Source organism: Pleurodeles waltl, chromosome 4_1 (genome assembly GCF_031143425.1).
Source record: "Pleurodeles waltl isolate 20211129_DDA chromosome 4_1, aPleWal1.hap1.20221129, whole genome shotgun sequence".
Classification (NCBI taxonomy): Eukaryota; Metazoa; Chordata; class Amphibia; order Caudata; family Salamandridae; genus Pleurodeles; species Pleurodeles waltl.
In genome coordinates, this window is record NC_090442.1 from 328,525,813 (window position 1) to 328,547,698 (window position 21,886).

General features: G+C 41.2%; 1 protein-coding gene across 1 annotated transcript in view; it reads right to left on the reverse strand.

Moving 5' to 3' along the window:
* The window catches only part of VWF (von Willebrand factor), a 1,017,342-nt gene that overhangs the window by 359,358 nt on the left and 636,098 nt on the right, over nt 1-21,886 (reverse strand). Inside the window, exons 30-33 of the mRNA XM_069228440.1 lie at nt 20,695-20,838; nt 18,430-18,573; nt 14,695-14,859; nt 9,009-9,052 (exon numbers count right to left, since the gene is read on the reverse strand). Of these exons, the coding sequence (XP_069084541.1) occupies nt 9,009-9,052; nt 14,695-14,859; nt 18,430-18,573; nt 20,695-20,838 (497 nt within the window). The remainder of the gene's footprint in view (nt 1-9,008; nt 9,053-14,694; nt 14,860-18,429; nt 18,574-20,694; nt 20,839-21,886) is intronic.

Here is a 21,886-nt window from a genome sequence, read left to right on the forward strand (position 1 = left end):
ACCGCCAGGTGTCACAGCTCCTGCCTGGGGGAGGTGTTAGCATCTCCACCCAGTGCAGGCTTTGTTACTGGCCTCAGAGTGACAAAGGCACTCTCCCCATGGGGCCAGCAACATGTCTCTGGTGTGGCAGGCTGCTGGAACTAGTCAGCCTACACAGACAGTCGGTTAAGTTTCAGGGGGCACCTCTAAGGTGCCCTCTGGGGTGTATTTTGCAATAAAATGTACACTGGCATCAGTGTGCATTTATTGTGCTGAGAAGTTTGATACCAAACTTCCCAGTTTTCAGTGTAGCCATTATGGTGCTGTGGAGTTCGTGTTTGACAGACTCCCAGACCATATACTCTTATGGCTACCCTGCACTTACAATGTCTAAGGTTTTGTTTAGACACTGTAGGGGTACCATGCTCATGCACTGGTACCCTCACCTATGGTATAGTGCACCCTGCCTTAGGGCTGTAAGGCCTGCTAGAGGGGTGTCTTACCTATACTGCATAGGCAGTGAGAGGCTGGCATGGCACCCTGAGGGGAGTGCCATGTCGACTTACTCGTTTTGTCCTCACTAGCACACACAAGCTGGCAAGCAGTGTGTCTGTGCTGAGTGAGAGGTCTCCAGGGTGGCATAAGACATGCTGCAGCCCTTAGAGACCTTCCTTGGCATCAGGGCCCTTGGTACTAGAAGTACCAGTTACAAGGGACTTATCTGGATGCCAGGGTCTGCCAATTGTGGTTACAAAAGTACAGGTTAGGGAAAGAACACTGGTGCTGGGGCCTGGTTAGCAGGCCTCAGCACACTTTCAATTGTAAACATAGCATCAGCAAAGGCAAAAAGTCAGGGGGCAACCATGCCAAGGAGGCATTTCCTTACAGGCAGGCATTGCAGACAGTAGTTAATGTAGCATGAAGATCCTGTTAGTATCATGGCACGAGGATCCTATTGGCATCATAAATGGGTGGGACGGAGCTTTTTGATGGTGCTCTCTGCAAGAGGTCTATGCTGTTGCATGAAGGGTAGGGCTGATGGAACTTCACGTTGCAGGCTGTACAAAGAGACAAGGTGCCAATCCCAACTGGCTCATTCGCTGACCAAAAACTTCAATTCAGCCTCTTGGAGGAGACACCACAGGTCCTGGACCTGAGGGGCACCACTTGGAGGTCAGGGTGGCTCCATCTGAGTACTGTTTTGGTGGCTGGAAGCCTGTTATATCCCTGTGGCTCTGAACAGGAGACAAGCAGACTAGCCATTGGAGTCACTGTGGGTGTCCTGGATTGAGGTACAGGACCAATCCCTCTTACTCAGGCAGGTGGGCAGCAGGTCAGTAATCCAGTAAAGCAGCAGGTCAGTAATCCAGTAAATTAGCAGTCCAGCAAGACAGTAGTCCAGCAGGCCAGCAGTCCAGCAGAGTGATGGTCCTTTCAGCAGCACAGCAGTCCTCCACGGAAGAGTCTCCACAGGTCCAGAAGTGTGCTGAGAGTTAGTGTCTGAGGTCCAATATTTATACCAAGTGCTTCCTTTGAAGTGGGATAAGCTTCAATTGTTTCCTTTTGAAGTACACATGTTTCCTGCCTCCCCTGCCCTGGCTCCAGACTAATTACAGGGTGGGATGGAGCCTTTTTGTTTGGAGATAGGACACAGCCTATTAAAGTGTACGTAGGGTTGTGCCCAGCTCTGCCCTCCCATCCTGCCAGTGATGGCCCAGCCAGGCACACCTAAGCTCTCTATTGTGTGTGGTTATCTAGGAGGAAGCCACAAAGCCCAACTGTAAGCTCCACCAAGTCATGCAACACAGAGACAGGCTGAAGGTACTAAATGGCTAAGGGAGGAAAATACCAACTTTGTAAAAGCAGCTTTTTTAAAATTGTAATTTAAACTCTAACTTTACCATAAGAGGGAATTTTTCATTACAATTCCAAAGACACCAAACCCGAACTGGTTACCTGTTCCCATTTGGAAGTTGCAGAAGTTGAAAAAATTAAATATAAGACGTTTTCACGGCTAGGACATGCAAAACTTAAAAGTGTATGTCCAACCTTTTGAATACACTGCACCCTGTCCTGTGAGCTGTCCAGGGACTAGCCTAGGGGTGACTTATATGTACTAAAAAGGAAGGTTTTGGCCTGGGAAAATGTTTATTTTGCTGTTAAAATGGCAGTTTATAACTGAACACACAGGTCACAATGCCAGGTCTGATATATGTTTAAAGGGCCACATAAACGCTCAGTGTTGCAGGCCGACTAGTAGCATTTAATTTACAGGCTCTGGTTCTCTCTGATACCACTGTATTAGGGACTTACAAGTAAATTAAATGTTCCAATTGGGTATATGCCAATCTTACCATGTTTTAAGTGAGAGCACAAGCACTTAACCACTGGTTAGCAGTGGCAAAATGTGTAGTCTCTTAAGGCCAACACAAATCTATTCAACAAAAATATGAGTGAAGGCAAAAAGTTTGGGGATGACCCTGCAGACAGAGCCAAGTCCAACAGCCTGGCCTTAAAGAGAAAACACAAGCATTGTGAATTATGCTTGCTTGCATTTACATGTGTTAAAATTGCAATGCCAAGCCGATTGGTCTTGTCAAAGCATGTTGTAACCAAGAGCCTCATTGACTGAAGAAATACATTTACTAATCTTTTGCAGGCTCTGCCCTCTGCTCATGTTTAAGGGACAAACGCCTGTTGAAATTTCTAATATCTTTTCTATGGCATATGTTGATTTCTTGTCCATACTGCCATGGTTTCCCAAACAGGGTATACTGGGCAAAGACTCCTTTTACACAGCAACTGTGTACTGTGCCATAGTGCAGTGCACACTAGTTCCCACTAAGAAAGATGGTGCTCATATGAGACACAGAATAGTAGGTAGATTGTATTTGCTCGAAAGGCTATGAAATGCATGGTACTGCAGTGATTTGGGAGTTAACCATAGCCTTTATGTATGTTTACAGTTAGTGTATTTGTAAGAGCAATACAGAGGTGTACATCACAACGTGGATGAATAAAGAAATACATGAAATAGTTAAAATTAAGAGTTTAAAATAAGGCAGAAAGTGTCTGATAGAAAGGTAGTAGGTAAAACTAGTCTCCACAGTTTTAAACAATGATAAGCTAGGTTTGGGGTTCTACCAATCTTCACAAGCCAAGCTTTTGGCAACAAATGGGATATCATATCAGTAAGATTTTGGTATGGTGCAAAGCAATAATATTTATATTACACCTTTGTTATGAAAAGTGGTCCCGGCATTGATCTCTGTAAATCATCAGATCATGTGCACATCAAAAAGACATGTTCACAAGTTTCCTAAAATAAGCAAAGGGCATTTAAAGTCCACCTTTTACCTAGTTGTGTTTAGCCTTAAAAAATGTATACCTATATTAGAGTCCTTATCTGTTGTGAGGTGTTTCCTAAAATGCAACCTTTAATATGTTTAGAATACATGAATTTTAAATGTGTGGGTTATCCTACCTATAATTTAAGTATACCTCACATTACGATGTAAGTGTATTGGAGCCTGAGAGAACTTCTTCACTGTTTTAGTTTTCAAACTACAAAAAGTAAGTATGATAAACTCATGTATGCAGATTCAGCCCAATCTGGACTCAAAAGGTGATGCAAGTAAATATATATAACTTCAGTATGCTATGTTTAAAAGACATATTTAGATGAATCATAAGTGTGCCTTTTCCAACATGGAAAACAGTGAATGGGAACTGATTTTCTGTAGATTTCAGCATTCTCGAACCTATACCAAAGATGAGAATACAAACTGCAACCTTTGAAAGAAAGATCTTTCTCTTTCTAGCCTGTTCAGAACTCCTTCCAGTCGATTCCTAAATAATCAATGGAAGAAACTTAGTGGTGGGAATCAGTAGGTAGTTTAGAATTTCAGGCTTGGTCTATCATGATCTTAGATTATCAAGTGATTAATAGCTAGCTTTTTATTTGCACAGTATATAATAAATGAAGTAAATGTTATCTAAGCATTTCAGTGTTTTAACTTTTGAGTACGGTTGAGAAATCAGCCTTAACCAATCTCAAGAAATATGTGAGAATATTTTGAAGAACACAAATTAAAGTGGCAATTAAAGGTTTCATAGGAAGCATATACCCCACAATCTTACATTTATCATCACATTTATTATTATTAATTAAATGTGATGATAAATTTAAGATTATGGGGTATGTGCTCCCTATGAAACCTTTACTTGCTTATATATATCGACTGGGCTGGGCACCTGTCTAGTAGGTAAGCTTGCACAGAGATGCAACTATCTTTGTCCATAATTAAAAGTGTACAAATTAAAGTGGGTTATGGTCAAGGCACACTACTACCAAACACCAGTCCAGTACATAGTCTATTTCTTACCATATAGCTCAAATATGAGACAAGCATAGTTGAGTCAGATTATTTTAGGATTTAAATAACTAAGGTGGCAATGTGACATATTGTTGATAAGGATTCTCTTAAAAATTGCCTGAAGACAGAGTTGAAGGCAACCTTGATGTCTCTAAAGAAGTAAGCATTACTTAGTCCAGATTATTTATTTCACAAAAAAAAAAAAAACTGGGACAAGTTCAAGGTGAGAAACTCATCCTTTGATTGATATCTGATAGTTACTGACTCTGACTGCCCAGAGGACACTGCTAACGTGTCCCCGGGCCAATGCTCTGTTTAAAAGGTATTTGCAAATCAGGCATAATTATAATTGGCTCTGACACCTACCTATAAGTCCCAATTATATGGTAGGGCATGTGGGTTTAGGGACCCCGTGGGTTTCAGGCCCCATGGGTGCACTGCTGTGGTGTCCGGTGTAATTTTAAAGGCAGGCCTGCCTTGATGTCTGCTTTTAAATTACAATTACCTGCAAATTTGCCTTGAGAATTAAGAGTACTTCCAAATTCTCAAACTACCTTATATTTACATAAGTGACCCCTAAGGTCTAACCTAGATGTCCCAAGGGTAGGGTGCAGTGTACATTTAACCAGGGGCGTAAAAAAAGGTGGGTTATAACCCATGGTGGGGGGAAAACTGCCACATTTGTTTTTCCCCATTGTAGTACATTAACTCCATAGGCTAACATTGGGAGGCTTTAGTTAAAAACGAATAACGACTCATTTCTTCTAGGAAAGAGCTAAATATATCATGCTCAGTATCAAATTACTAGTTAGAATAAATCCAACAACTTTCCAATTTTGGATTTATGATAACTAGTACAGGGAAAGAGTTTTAGAACTCTTTCTAAAAGCCACCAAAATCATCCCTGAAGTACCCTTTCCTAGTTGGTCACCCTCTGGCAGCTTGAGCCAAGCTACCTTAATGAGGTGTGATGTGGCCTGGCTGAAACAAAGAAAGCATCTGGTGGGAGGAGAAATGCTGCAGCAGATGGCAGAACAGGAAGGAGGTAGGGTGGCCAAATTGGTTTTCAAAGGAGGGAAAGACACCTGGGACAGAAACCAGACATTCCACATTTCCTGCTCCATCAGCCAGATGGGAGCCTTTGTAATTAGATTAGGACAGAGGCTGAAGGAAAGTGTGTTAGGGAATCTTAGAATCCCGGGTTTGGGCTCAGCCAGATGTAACCTCCAAGGAGAGAATTTCTCTGTCTTGGACTTTTGAAGAATGCTGCTTTCTGGGATTGATTTTTGAGGTGGTCATCCTAGAGGGTGGCATCCTGCACCTATTGGTCAGGAGTGCCCTCCTACTTGCAAACCCAGGAGCTAGGATAAATATGGCAGAGGTGTTCAACAATTCAGAACCCTGTTGGAAGAGGATGAGAAGATGAAGGACTGCCCAGCTGAACCCCTGGTCTGCACCTGAAGGAATGCACCCACAAGGACTGCACCAGCTGCACACTCTGGGCTTCACCACTGAAATGACTTTGCCTTGCTTCTAAGGCTCCAAGAATGTACCCCCTGAGCTATTAAAGAGTACCTGCACCAACTCCCACAAGACAAGCTCAGCTGACCAGGATCCAGTGGTCTTTTGAGGATTCTGACCAGCTGCATTGTGGGAATTGTAGTCCCAACTTCCAAGAAGCAACTACGAGCTTCTGGAACCTTGGACCAAGAAGATCCAGAAGTTTGGAGAAGTTTGTAGCAACTTTGGAAAACAGCTCCATAAGGTTATCAACCTGTCGACGAAAGGTAAGCCCTTGATGTCAAACAGCGACCCGGTCTGAATTTCATGCTTGTCATGCCAATGCTTTGGAGCTTTTCCACATTAAGGAGACTTCCAAGAGTTGACTTGGACCTCACGACGAGCCAAGCTGATGACGTCGCATTGCAAGGTGGCCAGAAGAAGATCCTCGATCAAAGATGAGAGAAAAACTCCAGAAAAAAGACTATGGGGCTCATTAGGTGGGGATGGGGATGAGGCAGCCGTCAACCCAACTGCCTCACCCCCCACTGTATTATGATGTTCCGACCGGGCTGACTGGCGGAAACATCATATTATGACATTTCCGCCCATCAGTCTGGCAGGAACAGTGCTACGGTATTGGTCTAGGCTACCTTGAGGGAGCTGAGGCCAATACCATAGCACACCAGCACCCTCGGAATGCACAATGTCTGCAAAGGCAGGGTGCAGTGCAGGGGACCCCTGTGGCCCCCTTCATAGCCTTTCTGCCAGCATTTCCATGGCGGTTGAACTGCCATGGAAAGGCTGGCAGAAAGGGGACTCATGCTCAGCAAGGTGGTGCTGAACTCAGCACTGCCGTGGCTGAGTATAAGTCAGACCGCCATCAGCCCATTGGGAACCATGCTCCTGGCAGGGTAGGCTCCGACTGCCAGAGACGTAATGTGGCGGTTGGACCGTCTGGGGTGCGGCAGTACGACCACTATCGTTCAAAGGTAAACTTTTGACAGAGACCTACCGCTCAGTGTATCCGATTGGGCTCCATCTGATTGGCCTCAATCTTTGACTTTGCACCGGTCAAGCATGACCAGATGTCCGCAGGTGGTGCTTTTTGCTTGCAGGTACTAGAAAGTTTCTTTTTACATTTAGGCCCAAATTATGAGTCTGGCAGTCTACTGACCGCCAGACTCACGGTGGCAGTCCCAACGCCAATGGGCCGGCGGTGGGACCGCCGTATTACAACCATGGCGGAGCCGCCACTGTCAGACCTCTGCACCACCAGGTTGCCGCCAGCCTGGAGGTCCCGGCGGTTGTAATCCACCAAGGCAGCCCTGCAAGTACCGCTGCCCTGGGGATTATGAGTCCCCATACAGCCAGCCTTTCATGGTGGTAGAACCGCCATGGAAAGGCTTTCGGAATGGCAGTCATCGGGGGTTCTTGGGGGCCCCTGCATAGCCCTGTCATGAATTCCACTTCCGCAATGTGAAGGCCCCCTGCGGTGAACTTGTATTAGGGCCGGCAGTGTTCTGCTGGCACTGGCGAGCAGGTGGCGAGATGAGTTTGGTGGGCGGCTGAGGCCGCCAGCCAAACTTGTAATGAGGGCCCTAATCTTTAAAAAATCATATCTCTGGTTCACTATATTGAATTTATGGCATTTTGGTGTAATTTAGAAGATACAAATATTTCCTATTTTTATAAACTGGTGTTGGAATTTTATTGTGTGTTGTGTTTTACTTATTTACTGTTTTGTTGATATTAAATGCTTTAGACACCTGTCCCCTAAATCAATCTTAACTGGGCCAAGCTACCAAGGGTTGAGCAAGGATTAATTTACTGAGACCTTGAGTGGACCTAATGTGAGATTGTGGCCTATTACCAAGTGCAGGTGCCTGCCTGCCCTTAGTAATAATCAACTTTCTAACACTCAAACATTGATTCATTTTTTCTAACCCCTCCAAAATCTCCTGCCATTTGAGACCTGCTTTTTTGCCTGAACCCAGGAGTTCCAGAGTGAGTCCAAGGGCTAGTCGACTGAACTCCTGATCTGAGCCTCAGGGACAGATAATGTGTCAACCACCTTGATCTTTCATCTAGACCCAGTCTGAGTGAGTCTTGACCCTGCAAGTGGTGCCCCTCAGGTCTTAGACCCTTGGAGGTTGTGCTACATGTGGCCAGATAGCCCAAATCCAAAAAGTGATCTGAGAACCGAGAGGAGACCGGGACCTAGCTGTTCACCAATCTGCCTGAGGTGACTTTGGTTAGCTCCTGCTACATTTTTATCTGCATCGGTAAATCTTGTCCAGCAGTTCCTCACCTGATCCAGAGTCATAGAACCCTCAGTGGCTACAGCCTGCAACTGCAACCGCTGGAGATTTTCAATTTCCATAAAGTAGACTTAGAGCCTAATTTAGATATTTGCGGGCGGCTTACTGTGTCACAACGCTTACGGATATCCCATCCACCGAAATCTAAATCCCATTGGATATAAGGGGATTTATATTTTTGCAGACGGGATATCCATAACTGTTGTGACTGAGTAACCTGTCCATCAATATCTGAATCAGGCCTGAAGTCTGAATGTAGAAATCTTCACTGTGAATATGCCCAGCACCTCCACGACAGTGCCTACTCCTCGGACACCACCAGCTTCCTTCGTGAAAAGATGCATTACAATATCAGAGCAGAAGGCATGACTTCTCATCCTTTGAACATGTTCCAAGTGTATAGAGATATCCAGCTGGAAGAAGCAGATTCGGAATTTCAGCATGGAAGCTTAAGTCAGCATGTTTATTTAATTTTTTACTGATTTCCTTATTTGTGCACTGGTCACGAATGTGAAATGTACTTTTTTTAGCTGGGACTCACACAGAAGATGTGTTGTAACTGCATTCTTTCTCTTTCAATTGATGTCAATTTTTATATTATGGTGATGAATGAAGTGCTAGGAAAATAGGAAACATTGCTTAGTGCCTTGAACATATTCTGTTCCATGACTCAAAGATAATTGCTTTAGGAAGCGTTGTCTGTCTCATAAAGTTATGTGTAGAACAGCAGATCTCAGACTTTGCTTTGGAATCTCTTGTTGAGATCTCACAGAGAACACTATTGCTGCATTGATCTACACCGAAAATAAATTAGCCTCCAATATACACCCACCTGTTTTTCGTTGCCATCCTCGTCGAGGCATACTCGATTGTATTCTGAAAAGAAAGCACACAAGTTAAAACGTGTCATAAGTTTGAGGGGTAATCTTTTTTTTCTTTTTAAACTAAAACCGCATTTTTCAGGCACCTGTAAGTTGCTGATACAAACAGTACATTTAAATTCACAATTTTAAATAGAAAATGAAAAGACAACAAAAACAGAAGAATAACCGAAAGACAGAAAATGTCCTTAAGTTCATATCATGCAGATGTAAGGTGTTACTGTTTTTTACCTTCCTGTTCAGGTGGCAGAAATGGTATGTTATGTTAAAACAACTTCACACCACAACATTTCACATTATGACATTACCCAACATTTTAAAGTGAATAGTACATAATTTTACCATGTTCCTTTTTCATCGGTATTATTCTGGGTGCGCTAATGCCTAAATGTAAAAATGATATTACTTTGGAATAAAGAAAAAGAAACATAAAAAAAAACCCAGGCAGTCATAGCTCTTCCAGTGGTTTTTTAATGACTGTACGCTGGGATGGAAGTTGTTTCGCCCATTCTGTGTTCATAGTCCACCTGAATATTGCTACCATCCAGGAGGAATATGTCAGCAGAGAAGCCCCATTGTAGTAATATTTGTTCATGCATCGAAAAGACTAGGTGCACCCTTTATTATTTGCGCCTCTCACTGAAAGCCATTAGTGTGAATACCAGATTCTGAATCCATTAATACACTGCTATGACGTAACAAAAGTCGAAAAAACAAAAGTTGTTTTTTCCACTGCTATTACATCACGAGAGGAAGTGGTCACTTCCCTGTTGTTCCCTACCTCGCTGGGATCTCTAAAAACTTGGGTTAGGTGATGAAGTGGCACCTGACAGTTTTGCCCATCTTCTCCCATGTCTCCCAGGACTCCACGTACCCGAAGGAGGCAGTTCCTGCACCAACTCCCATATCTTATATCAGTTGTGCGTCTGCAGATACGAATGGCTGAACTCCCAGATCAAACTGACGTGGCTTCGAGAGAACCACCACCAGTGTCTTGGGGGGTGGAAGCTAAGGAGCTGAGGATGGAGGCTCTAGGATGCAGGACACCAGGTAATTTCAAATATTTTGGTGTCGCAGGCTACGGTCAAGGGGACTGGTGATGAATGGTAGGTCCTCAGGGGCTGTATTATGAATATAGAGCACTTTCCCTGTTTGCGACCGGTATACCTTTCAAAAGGTCTGCCAGGCACAAACATGACCATGCACTGTATTACACAGAATGTGCTGCGCCCAGGGCAGCCATGAACTCGTGCTGCGCCCAGGGCAGCGCATTCAAGTGAAATACAGGGGAGCTGTTTAAAAGCAGCTCTGTGTGTCACAGTGCAGGTGGCAATCACTCTGCTCTATCAAGAAGGGAGAGTGATCCCCCTGATGGCGGGTGCAGTGAGTGACTGCACCCACCTGCAGGGTTATGTCTGGGGTGATCCATGGGACCCCCTTTCTCCCCTCTAGAGGGCTAGCTATAAGAGGTGCACTGAAAGTGCGGCACCTTTTTGTGGCACTCTTTCAGTGTGCCTTCTAAAGGTATGTCCTGAGCCCGTGTCCGTAAAAAGGCACGGACACACAGGTAAAGTGATGTGCATGGGCCACACTAATACAAAAACACCCTCTTATTATAGCGCTGGATCAACATGCGTGGCAATGTTATCAGTAGTACAGAAGGGGACACACAAATGTCTGCAGCCCCCTTTGTAGTACCATTGTGCCCTTGGGGTGCACACAACCAATGCATCCTCAGGGCACAATGTAGAATATAGCACTATGTCCCAGGTATCTAATATTTTGGAGAGGTGAAATGCTGAAGGTTGTATGAGAGGATTAGTATTTTCTTTTTTATTTTGGGAGGAGGAAGGAGTGATGGCTAATGGGTGCTTGGGTGGGTATAATTTTTGTTTTATATCTACACATATATATATGTAAATATATATATATACCATTGGCGAGAGGGCTAAGACCATATTGTTCTGTGGCTCTTATAGAATGCATCAAGTCCTGTTCTATTAATATCAGCAGGTGAAGAGGATTTGGCTTACATGTTAAACTGTTTCTTGAATTTGGGACAATTGGCATACAGTTGTTATACCCACTGAACCTTCTGCTTTCACTCTTCTTTTCAGTTTTGGTGCCTTGCAGGCCAAGACTTGGCCTGTGCCTATTGTATCCCACTGCTGTATTTTGTGTGTATATATGCCTGTCACCATTATAATGGCCTTGTATGTTTTTACTTGAAAACACAATAAAGAAATGTGTATTTAAAAAACATACATTTGCAGATGAGTAATTGTGAATAAAGGGAATGCTTTCTTCTTGAGTTTCATCACAAGTTGAAGCTTGCATTATGGTCAGCTTGACCTTGAAATTAGATATAGTCCAAGTCCTTAGGCTAAAATGGATGTATGCTTCTCAGTGTAAAGCAGTAATTTAAAGATGGTTCTATTTGTATTTTAATGCCAATTTCTGGATACAAACTAAATAAAGATATAATAACGATCTACGCTGTAATGTATGCAACATGATGTGATATGAAATCGCCACATACAGATGAGGAAAGTACAGTTCAGGATTACAAGGTAGATAACACCCACTTGACTTGGTTTTGATTACATAAAAAAATCTTCATTCTGAAGGAATGATCACATGCATGCATTTGATATAGTGTATAATGGTTTGCTCTGACAGCACGAAGAAAAAATGAATATGCTTTGAATAAAACAAATCAAAACATATTTCTAAGATGAATACAAAACCTATACCAAATTTGCAAACACTGTATGTGGGAGTGAGTTACAACCAGAATTTTAAAATTTGAGATTAATTGGCTTGCTATTCCCAACTGAGTCACCTCTAGTATTTGCAGCTTCAAGTCGAGTTGTGAAAATGCCACCGTACTTAGTTAGCAAGATCAAGATCTCCAATAGTCTACTTTATAACTAAGAAAGAAACCATCACTTTCAAGACAAGAAAATACAGGAAGGAGAAATAAGACATCAGGTCTTCTCTCGTCATGGTCTCGGGATCGAGAATCCCATCCTCATACAATTCTGGCAAGCACATTCCTATGCCACTTCTGCAAGGTGCTGAAGATGGATATGTAACATCCTGTTGGCTGTGTGCTTCTTGTCCTTTATGGAATGTTCTGAGTAAAACGTTATGGGCAGAGAATTTTGCTCTAGCAGTTAGCTGATATTTCTCTTCCTGTGCGTGTATAATGACTAAAGCTCCAGTTATATGGGTGGTTAATTTCACTGGTGATGAGTCATTACCCAGGGAGAATAAAAGCTTCTGTGATCACCTCTTGGTCACAAAGAGATCAGTAACTACAACCAGCTTCCCAGAAATGCTTCAGATAAATGCTTGTGATTGCTGTTGCCTACATCTACCTTACTGCCTCAGGTCAAATCTAACTTATCCATTTATCAAGGAGGTGATTGGATTTTTTTGTTTTAAAAGTTACAGAGCAGAATCCCACCTGTTCTTGATACTCAGACAGAACAGAGGAGTGCTACTATAAGTTGGTAATTTTCAAATTGGACCAAAAACTATGGAAAAAATGAATGAATTTGTAGAGAGATCTAGAATTACGAGCCAAGGGCAATTATCAAGAGAACCAGTAGCAATGTTCATTGCATCTCTCAGATAATTAGCAGAGTCTTTGATTTACAAGTCAGTCCAACTTGAAATGCTCAGAGACCAAATAGTCCAGAAAGTATACGATAGAAGAGTGCAAGAGAAGCCACTGAATACTAAACACTTTGCTACACAAAGCCATATAAATAGTGCAGAGGGCAGGGAATACTAACTAAGGGGAGACTAAAATACCATGTGAGCCCTCATCAGGAGTGGTTAAAATTTAAAGAGGGACTGTTCAATAAGACCAGGAATGTTGGTGAAATTATAACATTAAGAAAACATACTAAAAACTGGACTTTTACCCAAGAATGGGACTCGCCCTAGGATTTGGAATATGTTTTTTAGATACAAGTTGAAAGTTCCCGGATCTGCAAGACCAAAAGCAACTACCACATATGGACCCAGCGGAAAAAGTTAATCAACTGTCGAAAGTAAAAAGCAACTCAAGGAAGACTTTATCCTACAAGTCAGTGAAGTAGGTTATAAGGAGAACAACCCCTTATTGTGTTAAAGGGGTTATAGAAAACAAATCAATGTGATGGCTGATTCAGGGACACATTACACCTTAAGAAGTAAAAACCACTGGCTGCTGTATTAGGAATACAATTAAATCGTGTAGATCCGAAGTTGGTGGCATATGGGAATAAACCTAATTATGTTCTGGTTTATTTTTGATTTTAGCCTCCCTTGTTCTTGCTAGAAATGCTGGTAGGGGACTCAGGCTTTGTAAGGAACTGCTTATCCTATATGCTGCCTTTTGGATGAATAGACAACCCCTTCTCTAACACTGAGAAGATGCTGATGACTATAAGGGAAGCCAAGATATTTTCCACTTTAGATCTGTCACCGGCATATCACCAGATCTCTCTCTATCGTGAACCCAGACTGTTACCTTTATTTATCATTCCTAAAGGGGCCAATAGGTACACATACATACCATTCAAGATAGTTTCCGCATCTGCTGTATTTCAGAATGATATTCATCAGTTTTTCAGCCGTATCCCAAACTTTACTTACTTGCAAGATAATAATTTGGTATAAGCTATAATAGGAGCTAGGATACCTCGGAAAAAAGATAATTTTTGCTCTTGTTTGGGGTTAGCAAAGTATTAATCAACCATTATAACAAATTTGTCTGACAAAACTGTCAACATGAGGAATCTCATGAAAAAACTAGAAATGCGTTTAGTGTGAGATATGGAAAAAGGAATTTACAGTGTTTATGGGCAACATAACCACTGTACCATGTTACAGCCCTGTGACACAAGGGATAAGAGTATATTAACTACCACTCTCAGCAATATTAGTATGGGTGCTGTTCTATCTGAAGTTAGGGATTTAAGTGAGGACATTAGTGCATTTACCTCAAAGCCCTCTAGAGATGGAGACAAATACTACACCACCTTTGAAAAAGAAACACTGGCATGCTGGTGGGGTGGTCTATTTCAGGAAGTTCATGTGGGGTAAGGAGTTTGTTGTGAGGACAGATCATTGCCCTCTAGTTGAATTGTTTACCACCAAAGTTACTTGCTGGGCTATGACAAGCATATGTGAACTTCTCAGCATTTCTTGAAGAAATAACTCCATCATAAGTTAAACATCCTGCACCTTTGAAGGGCAAATGGAAAGACACACAAAGTTGACAAACGTTGGTAGCATGGTTAGTGCAATTACCTTAGAAACACATGGTGAGTTTGTGCTAATTTCGAGAGCAGTATTTGTTTTTCTATAGGTTAAATTTAAAAAGTCCATTCAGTATCAATGTAATTACGGAATTGAACTTTAGTATGTTAAATTATCAAAATCCAAACTTCTCATCAATACAGAAAGCAAGCCAGCTTTCATGTAGGCATTTATCATTTTCAGAGATGTATCTAGAAACTTCTAAAATGGTTGGTCCATGTGTTTTTAGTAAGACTATTTTCAAGCTTTTAATATTCTTCTTACAGTCATCACGTAGACATAGAGATCATGCTCACTGTTCAATGGAATAACATAACAACTTACCACGACAAAGATTATTCACAAAAGCACTGCTCAATGTAACCATAGTTGGAAGATCCTCCACTCGTGGCAGTTTGATGATTTTTTGGGTGGCAGAGTGTCCCGCCAAAAGCTGCAGCTCTCCTTCATCATATCGACTTCCAATTCCGATAGGAAACACAGACACTCCTGTTGGAAATTCAAACACAATAGTTTTTTCACTGTCTTTTAATTAGAGGGATAAATGGAAGTACATGTTGCTGATTTTTTATTTAAACTTAGAAGCTGCATCATTTGGTCGAGTAGGTAATGGATTTAAGGGTGACCTGATTTGTATTAATTCTACTGGCTGAATATTGTTTTCATATTTATTTTTAATTCGTACATTTTTCCTTTTCCTCTCTTATGCAGACATAAGGTCAATTTTGGGAGTTGGTGTGACAGTGTAAGAGGTCATTTAGTGGCTCGTGAGAGGCTTCGGATGTTAGCAAAGGCCTTGCTTCTGACACCTCTGTGGCATACCACCAGCCCTATTTTCAGTTGACTACTATAGTGGAGGTCTGTATCTAATGAGAGTGCCCCTGCTACATTACCAGAAATAATTTAATCAGAAATGAATGGCTAATGGGCGAAAAGGGTATTGGCATACTCGATATTTCGTTTGTTTTTTTTTGTTTTTTTTTACTAACAAACCCCCAAAACTGGATTTTATTTCTGAGAAAAAAAAATATAATTCTTGTGATTTGACTCAGGGTGGGTGCTATTCTTCTTTTTCATGACCTGGGACAGCCACGTCTCAAATTGGCAGACCAGGGCTAGGAAAATATGCACCCACAGACCCATGTTTACAAGTCTTTGTAAATTTGTGTTTGTGCCAAAATACATGGATGGATACGTGGGAATTGCCATTCTCCACCACGTAATGCATATCCGCTACATAGTACAGAAAGGCAGCACTCTGCATCAGTCTGCATTACTTTGTTTTTACTAACCCACACAAAGTGATGCAAAGTGGCTTTGTATGGCTTAGTTAATCCCAGTTAAGGACTTGTGTTGCCTTGCGATGAATTGTGTCATGCAAGGACAATGCAAGTCCTTATAAAGTCTGCCCCTTGTGATTCCCTTAATTTGTGAGGCATTTTCTGAAGCAGAACTGCTGCAGAGGTTTTGGCACAAGCATACTACGGTAGTCATACTTTTGCTAATGTCTGCTCTGCTAACTCCCGTTTTTGCAGATGGACATGAGGATTGCCGAAAGGAATAAGAATTCCATCATATATGTTTGGAACAAGAGTCTTAACCATTGAGCCAGGCAACACAGTCCTAGCTGTGCTGTGTGTCAGGGCAGCCCTTGCCTTTCATTGATGGCAGGAACCCAGAAGAGGGAATTGCACATCCTTTGCAACACATTAGATCAATATTGGTTACCAATTTCAGAGGCGAACGACAAGCCCTTAACGGTGGTTGACAAAAAAGCACTCATCCTCTGGCATATTCCATTAAAGAACCTGCACCATGAAAAGCAGAGTTTCCCTAATTGGCAACTTGCAAACTTGACTACAGACATAAAAGAGACACTCTTGTGAATGTGTCCAAGGAGGATCTCTGCCTGCACCTTCAGGATGATTTAACAGTTAGTTGTTCTGTGGCACAAAACTTTAATCACGAGAAGCTAGCAATCATGTCACATGTGTTTCTTCTTTATGAGTGTGTATCATCCATTATAGTGAAAATCTTATAATGGAAATGTTCACCCAAATAAGTATGCAGAATGAGAAAACGTTGTGCCATTTGTGGCACACAATGGTTTCTGCCACTTCGCTGCCATTCTGTAACTATATGGGCATTTAAACATCAAATCTGACTGGCACTGCATCATTTCATTTTTTTAAGAGATCTGTAAAAATTGTGTCAAGTTTCTATAGGCACTAGTGGAAATAATTCCAGTTAACCAGATCCCAAAGGGTGTCCTCTTGATACAGTTGTTAACACATTGGACCTCATTATGACTTTGGCGGTCGGACAAGCTGATCACCAAAGCCACGGAGTGCAGGCTGCCGTCATACCAATGCCTCTACCCTGTCATATTACACTGTTTCCAACATGCTGATGGGCAGAAACATCATATCACGACTTTTCCCCTGGTCAGACCGGTGGCAACAGTGCCATGGTATTGACCTTGGCTCCCTTAAGGCCAATGCTCTGGCACAACAGCACCCACAGAATGTGCACTGTTTGCATCGCAAACAGTGCACATTCTGAGGGTGTTGGCAGAGGGGCCCTTTCTCTGCCGATGCCATAGGCCATAGGCATAGGCAGTGCAGGGATCCCCTCTGTGGCCCCCAGCATTGGCTTTTCACCAGTCTCTCTATGACAGGGACCCCGCCATAAAAAGGCTGGTGAAAAGAGGACTCATGAACTTAGCGCTGCGTGGCTAACCATGACTCCGACTGCCACCATCCATGATCCTGGCAGTCGCGGCGGTCCGACTGCCAGGGTCGTAATCTGCCAGTCGGACCACCAGAAGTGCAGCGGTCCAAACCCCATTGTGGTTTTGGTAGTCCTTGGACTGCCAAACGCGTAACTTAGCCCATTGTTATTAGACATGCACTATTCAGCTCTGTTTAAAATTGCAATTAACTCATGGAACAGGTATTTTTTGGCTAAAGGTTGAGTTTTTTATTTAACTGGTACAGTCTCAATGTTCTGTCTATTTTCCAAAGAATACACTGTTGAGTCTCAAAAAGTCAGTATGTTGCTAACGAAACCACTCAAAACCATTTGTAATTGGACAACAGGTTTTCCAACTAGAGAAAATCAAGGTCAAAAAATTCCAAACAGCAGAGGTTTTAAGAAGTGTAATCAATTATAGCAATTTCTATCAGTTCCATAGACATTTCTGTCTCTGCAGAAGTGTAGATATTTTAACATTCTCTTTTTTTTGTTGTGTTTTTTCTTAGGGCAGTGTGAGCTTTGTTGATAAGGAAGTGCCAAGGATCTGACTGGATTTAGGCATTTAATGGTCTTGTTAATTTCTGTGAGGTTAAAAGGTAATTTGCTGCTGTTAACACATAAATATAGATGAGCACTAAGCTTGCTACCAATAGTGGCCGGTGTAACCCGCATAGTTTGCTGCAGCACACAATTACAGCAAAATTACACAAAATTATGTGTAATTATGTGACGAGCATAACCCAGCATTTAGAACTACTTGTACGCACAAAATGCACCCCTGCATCTGAAATGGACCCAAGAATGCATTTTGCCCTAAGAAAATAGAGCTAAATGCAGCAGAACATGAACAGCAGTACCCAGAAGTTGCTCGTTCTCACTACGTTTGTTGATCCTGTGCTGCTGTGGTAGAATTTTGGTGCCAAATTACTCATAATTACGCAACCCGCAATAATCACATAATTTTCAGTAATGTTGTGTCAAAAGGGTTTACCGACATTAATCTGATTATTCTTACTCATCTCACCAAACATAGATGAAACCATTTGTTTACTAATAATGTTTCTTTCATGCTCCTGCTTCAGACTCTCATTCAGCTTAGAATGCAGTCAAGTAAACACAGATAAAGTCAGCAGTTTAAGTGTCCTGACTCCCTGGGCTAATTTTAAGCACTCTACGCTGAGTGCTAACTTGACTTATATAAATGCAAAAGAAGTGTCACTCTTTAGCAAAATACTATATTTGAATGATTCAGATCAAAAGCCCCGATGATTTGTTTCAGAAAAAAAAAAAAAAAAACATATTTACTGTTTATGTTAGCAGTCTGAGCTGCTGTCTGAACTGCATCCAGGGACTTGTCTGTCACGACAATTACTGCTATTTTTGATGCCCCAGGTCTCCCTCCGTGTGCTTCGGACATGGCATTTTGCACAGCAAACAGCACTGCTTCACCTGCAAGCACAGAAAACTTGAAATGACAAATGGGTCACCCGAAGGACCAGGTTGACTGTTGAGAAAATAAACACCTTTAGAAATCCAAATTAGACATTCTAAAAAAAAGAACAAACACCCACACGTCTAACAACGTAGAAATGTAATGCTAGTAGGTGACAAGGCTAGATTAAAAAGCAAACGAGAGAGATGTCCTCCAAATATTACTGAAAGGTCTACCTACCTATGAACTTGACACTTCTTAGGCCATGGGGACATTTATATAAATATTCAGACCAGACAACACTTTCTTACACTGTGAGGAATGCGCAAAAGGAGTGTCATTACTTGTACTTCTTGTTCTTACAGGGGCTGGTTCACAAAAGCATTCATGACAATGGGGCATGACACTGCAGGAGTACTCTTTTAGGTACTCTTACATGACTTTCTGAATTGGCCTAAAAATGCCCAACTAAATATTAGACAAAATGCAAAAAGTGCTCATTCCTTTATTTTTGTATCAATCGTGTATAAATATGTCCAGAATATTGTCATAATTGTGTCAGATGTTTTGGGGTCAATTCACAAGGGCATATATGAGTACATAAAGTGGTACTGCAACAGTACTAATTTACGCACTCCTAAACGCCTTAATGAATCAGCCCAAGTAGCTATAATCCTTTGTGAGATTTAAAAAAGGCTTTAAATTCAACGATTGTAAGTGACAGGAAAAGAAGCAAACGCCAGCGTTTTGCTCTTCAGTGTTTTATCTCTCTGCTTCCAAGTGCTTAAGTCATACTTGAATAAATTGCTGTGTGAGTTCAGTCTCTGCAATCTTAGGCTCGCCAAAAGTTCAGTGATATGTTGTTTTTTACTATAAACACCGCTGGAGTATTTAATACGGACCACACTGCTGCAACACTAATAACTCAGGTTCAGGTTCTAAGAATTATTCTTCACCAAACACTATAATCAGTGGTATCCATAAGAAAATCTCTGGCTACACCTAATAGCTTTGGCACCTAGGCTACTGGACTTTTTCAGAGAAATGCAAGAATTGTACTTCTACAGCACCAATAGAAACAGCAGAAACAATGCATTTTTTACCAAATTGGTAAACTAAAAAAAAATGTAATAAATAAAATAATTAGAAAAAATGACAAAAATGAATGAGGGGATCGTGACATTTGAAGTTATAAATAAATGTCAGAAATATCCATAAGACATAATTGTATTGAAAAAGTCACACTAATTCTATGGTGTCTAGGTGACTGCGAATTCAGAACCTCTTGAGGCTAACTGCATTTGAGCATCGGTCAAATATAGTCTGGCAGTTTACACCAGTCAGCAGCTTTACCTTCACCCTGTCAGATGGATAAAACTTTGGAATTCCTAGGTGTCATGTTAGGCTTATCAATTCAGAATTATTAAAGAAGGGAAGGTTGTACAAACTTAAAAGGCAGAACAAAGCTGCGGAAATTTCTAGAGGCAAGGGAGATCTAGATTTGTTGAAATAGTAACAGAATTAAAAATGATTTCAATGTTGTGAATAAAAGGCAAAGCAACATAGCACTGATGTAAAAAATGAGTAGGGGATTCTCTTCAAAACAGGGAGGTGATAGGAAGCTTAGTGAAATAAAGGAAGACAGCGAACTATTTGATGTGAGAAGATATAGTGCTACAACTGTAGTTCAAATAAAAAATGTAACATGTGAAAGACACATTAAAATGTTCTATCTATCAAATTCTTTACTACACAAATGTTTTCTGATTTGCGATTGTGCAAAGATTGCTAGTGAAGTGTTTGAAACGAAGCACTGGCAAAGTATTGCCTACGCTAGTTTCTTGAAGCTTCAATCCCCACATTAAGGGATTGGGCATAATCACTGCTTATTCCTTGAATATACAATATTTTCATTTCTTTAACTTCAACTAGGGCAGATAATGTGGTACAAAATAAAACCTACATGCCCCACATTGCTACAAGAAAGAAAATGTAATTAACACTCATGGGGTAACAATCAATCACAATGAATTTAACCAAACGATAGCAACATGAAAAAGCAAACTCAGTAAACCTAAAACATACAAGTGTACCACCATAAAATATTTTTAATACAATTATCTGAAGGAATGCGGTACCTATTTTACTGGGGCCCTCTTCTCTTAGTGGAATCCGGTCAATGGCATTTAAAAGATCCTCTTGCGTTTGTGAAGCTTTCCATGAAATTTCTAGGGTGTTGGCTCTTCCATACTGCATAACAGACACTTGACTTGAGTTGACACCTGGTAGAAATAAAACAATGAAAACAAAAGTTCTTATAAACCAAAAACAAAAAAAATGTTTTTTGAATGGACAGTTCATTGGAAATGTGCTTAATTGATCTCCACTACTTCTTATATTTGAAGATGCTACATCAAACTAAAGATAATGTCCAAATCCATCCATTTGAATGCCATATATGGCTAACTGGTGGGTTACCACGTTTTGGTAATCGAAAATAATCTTGATTCAAACCATCAAAAACATCAGGGGCCTCATTCTGAATTTCTCGATTCAGAGGCAAACATGTATTTGCACCTAAATTAGGACTACAACTTGTGCATTGATGTCACACCTTTTAGTGTACAAATGTAATCAGATACAACCTGACAGAGTTTCTGCGACAAAATGGGCAAGTAAGCCTGCATCTGGTAAATACCACTCGCAATAGTTTGTTATTTACTCGAAGCTGTAATGGTTTCCAGCAGAAAGAGGATACTCAGAATGATGCACAAGGTATAGTCACTGATTAAATCTTTTTCTAGCATCCTTTAGTACTTTTCTTTATATATTTCACAAAACAAGTCTTCAATACATAATCAACTACTGACAGCTTCATGCTTTGTCTAAGAATCAGAACAATTTTAACAGTGCATTCTTATAAATTTAAGATGCATTACATATTTTATGAAAAGGAAGGGAAAAGTGGAAGACCTCAAATGGAAGACCAGGCAAACATAGATTACAAATGTATGATTTTTTCTAGATAAATTGTTGGCATAATGGGAAAAAATTACAGCTCCGAATATCAACAGAGTTGAGTTAGGCATGTAGGAGTAGTAGCTTTCTATGTAATGTTATACTATGCAAATAACTAAAAGTCCACTATTGATTATTGGGTTGTTTCAACTCCTTTGCCCATATGAAAGAAATTGATTGCACCTTGAAGGACAATAGAAAATTACCATTTAAGTAGCAGTGGATGGCTGACCCTCATGCAGCAAACTGAAGTCATAAAGAGAGCGGGTTTAAAAGGGATGAAGTCACAAAAAACTATAGAACATGATGAAC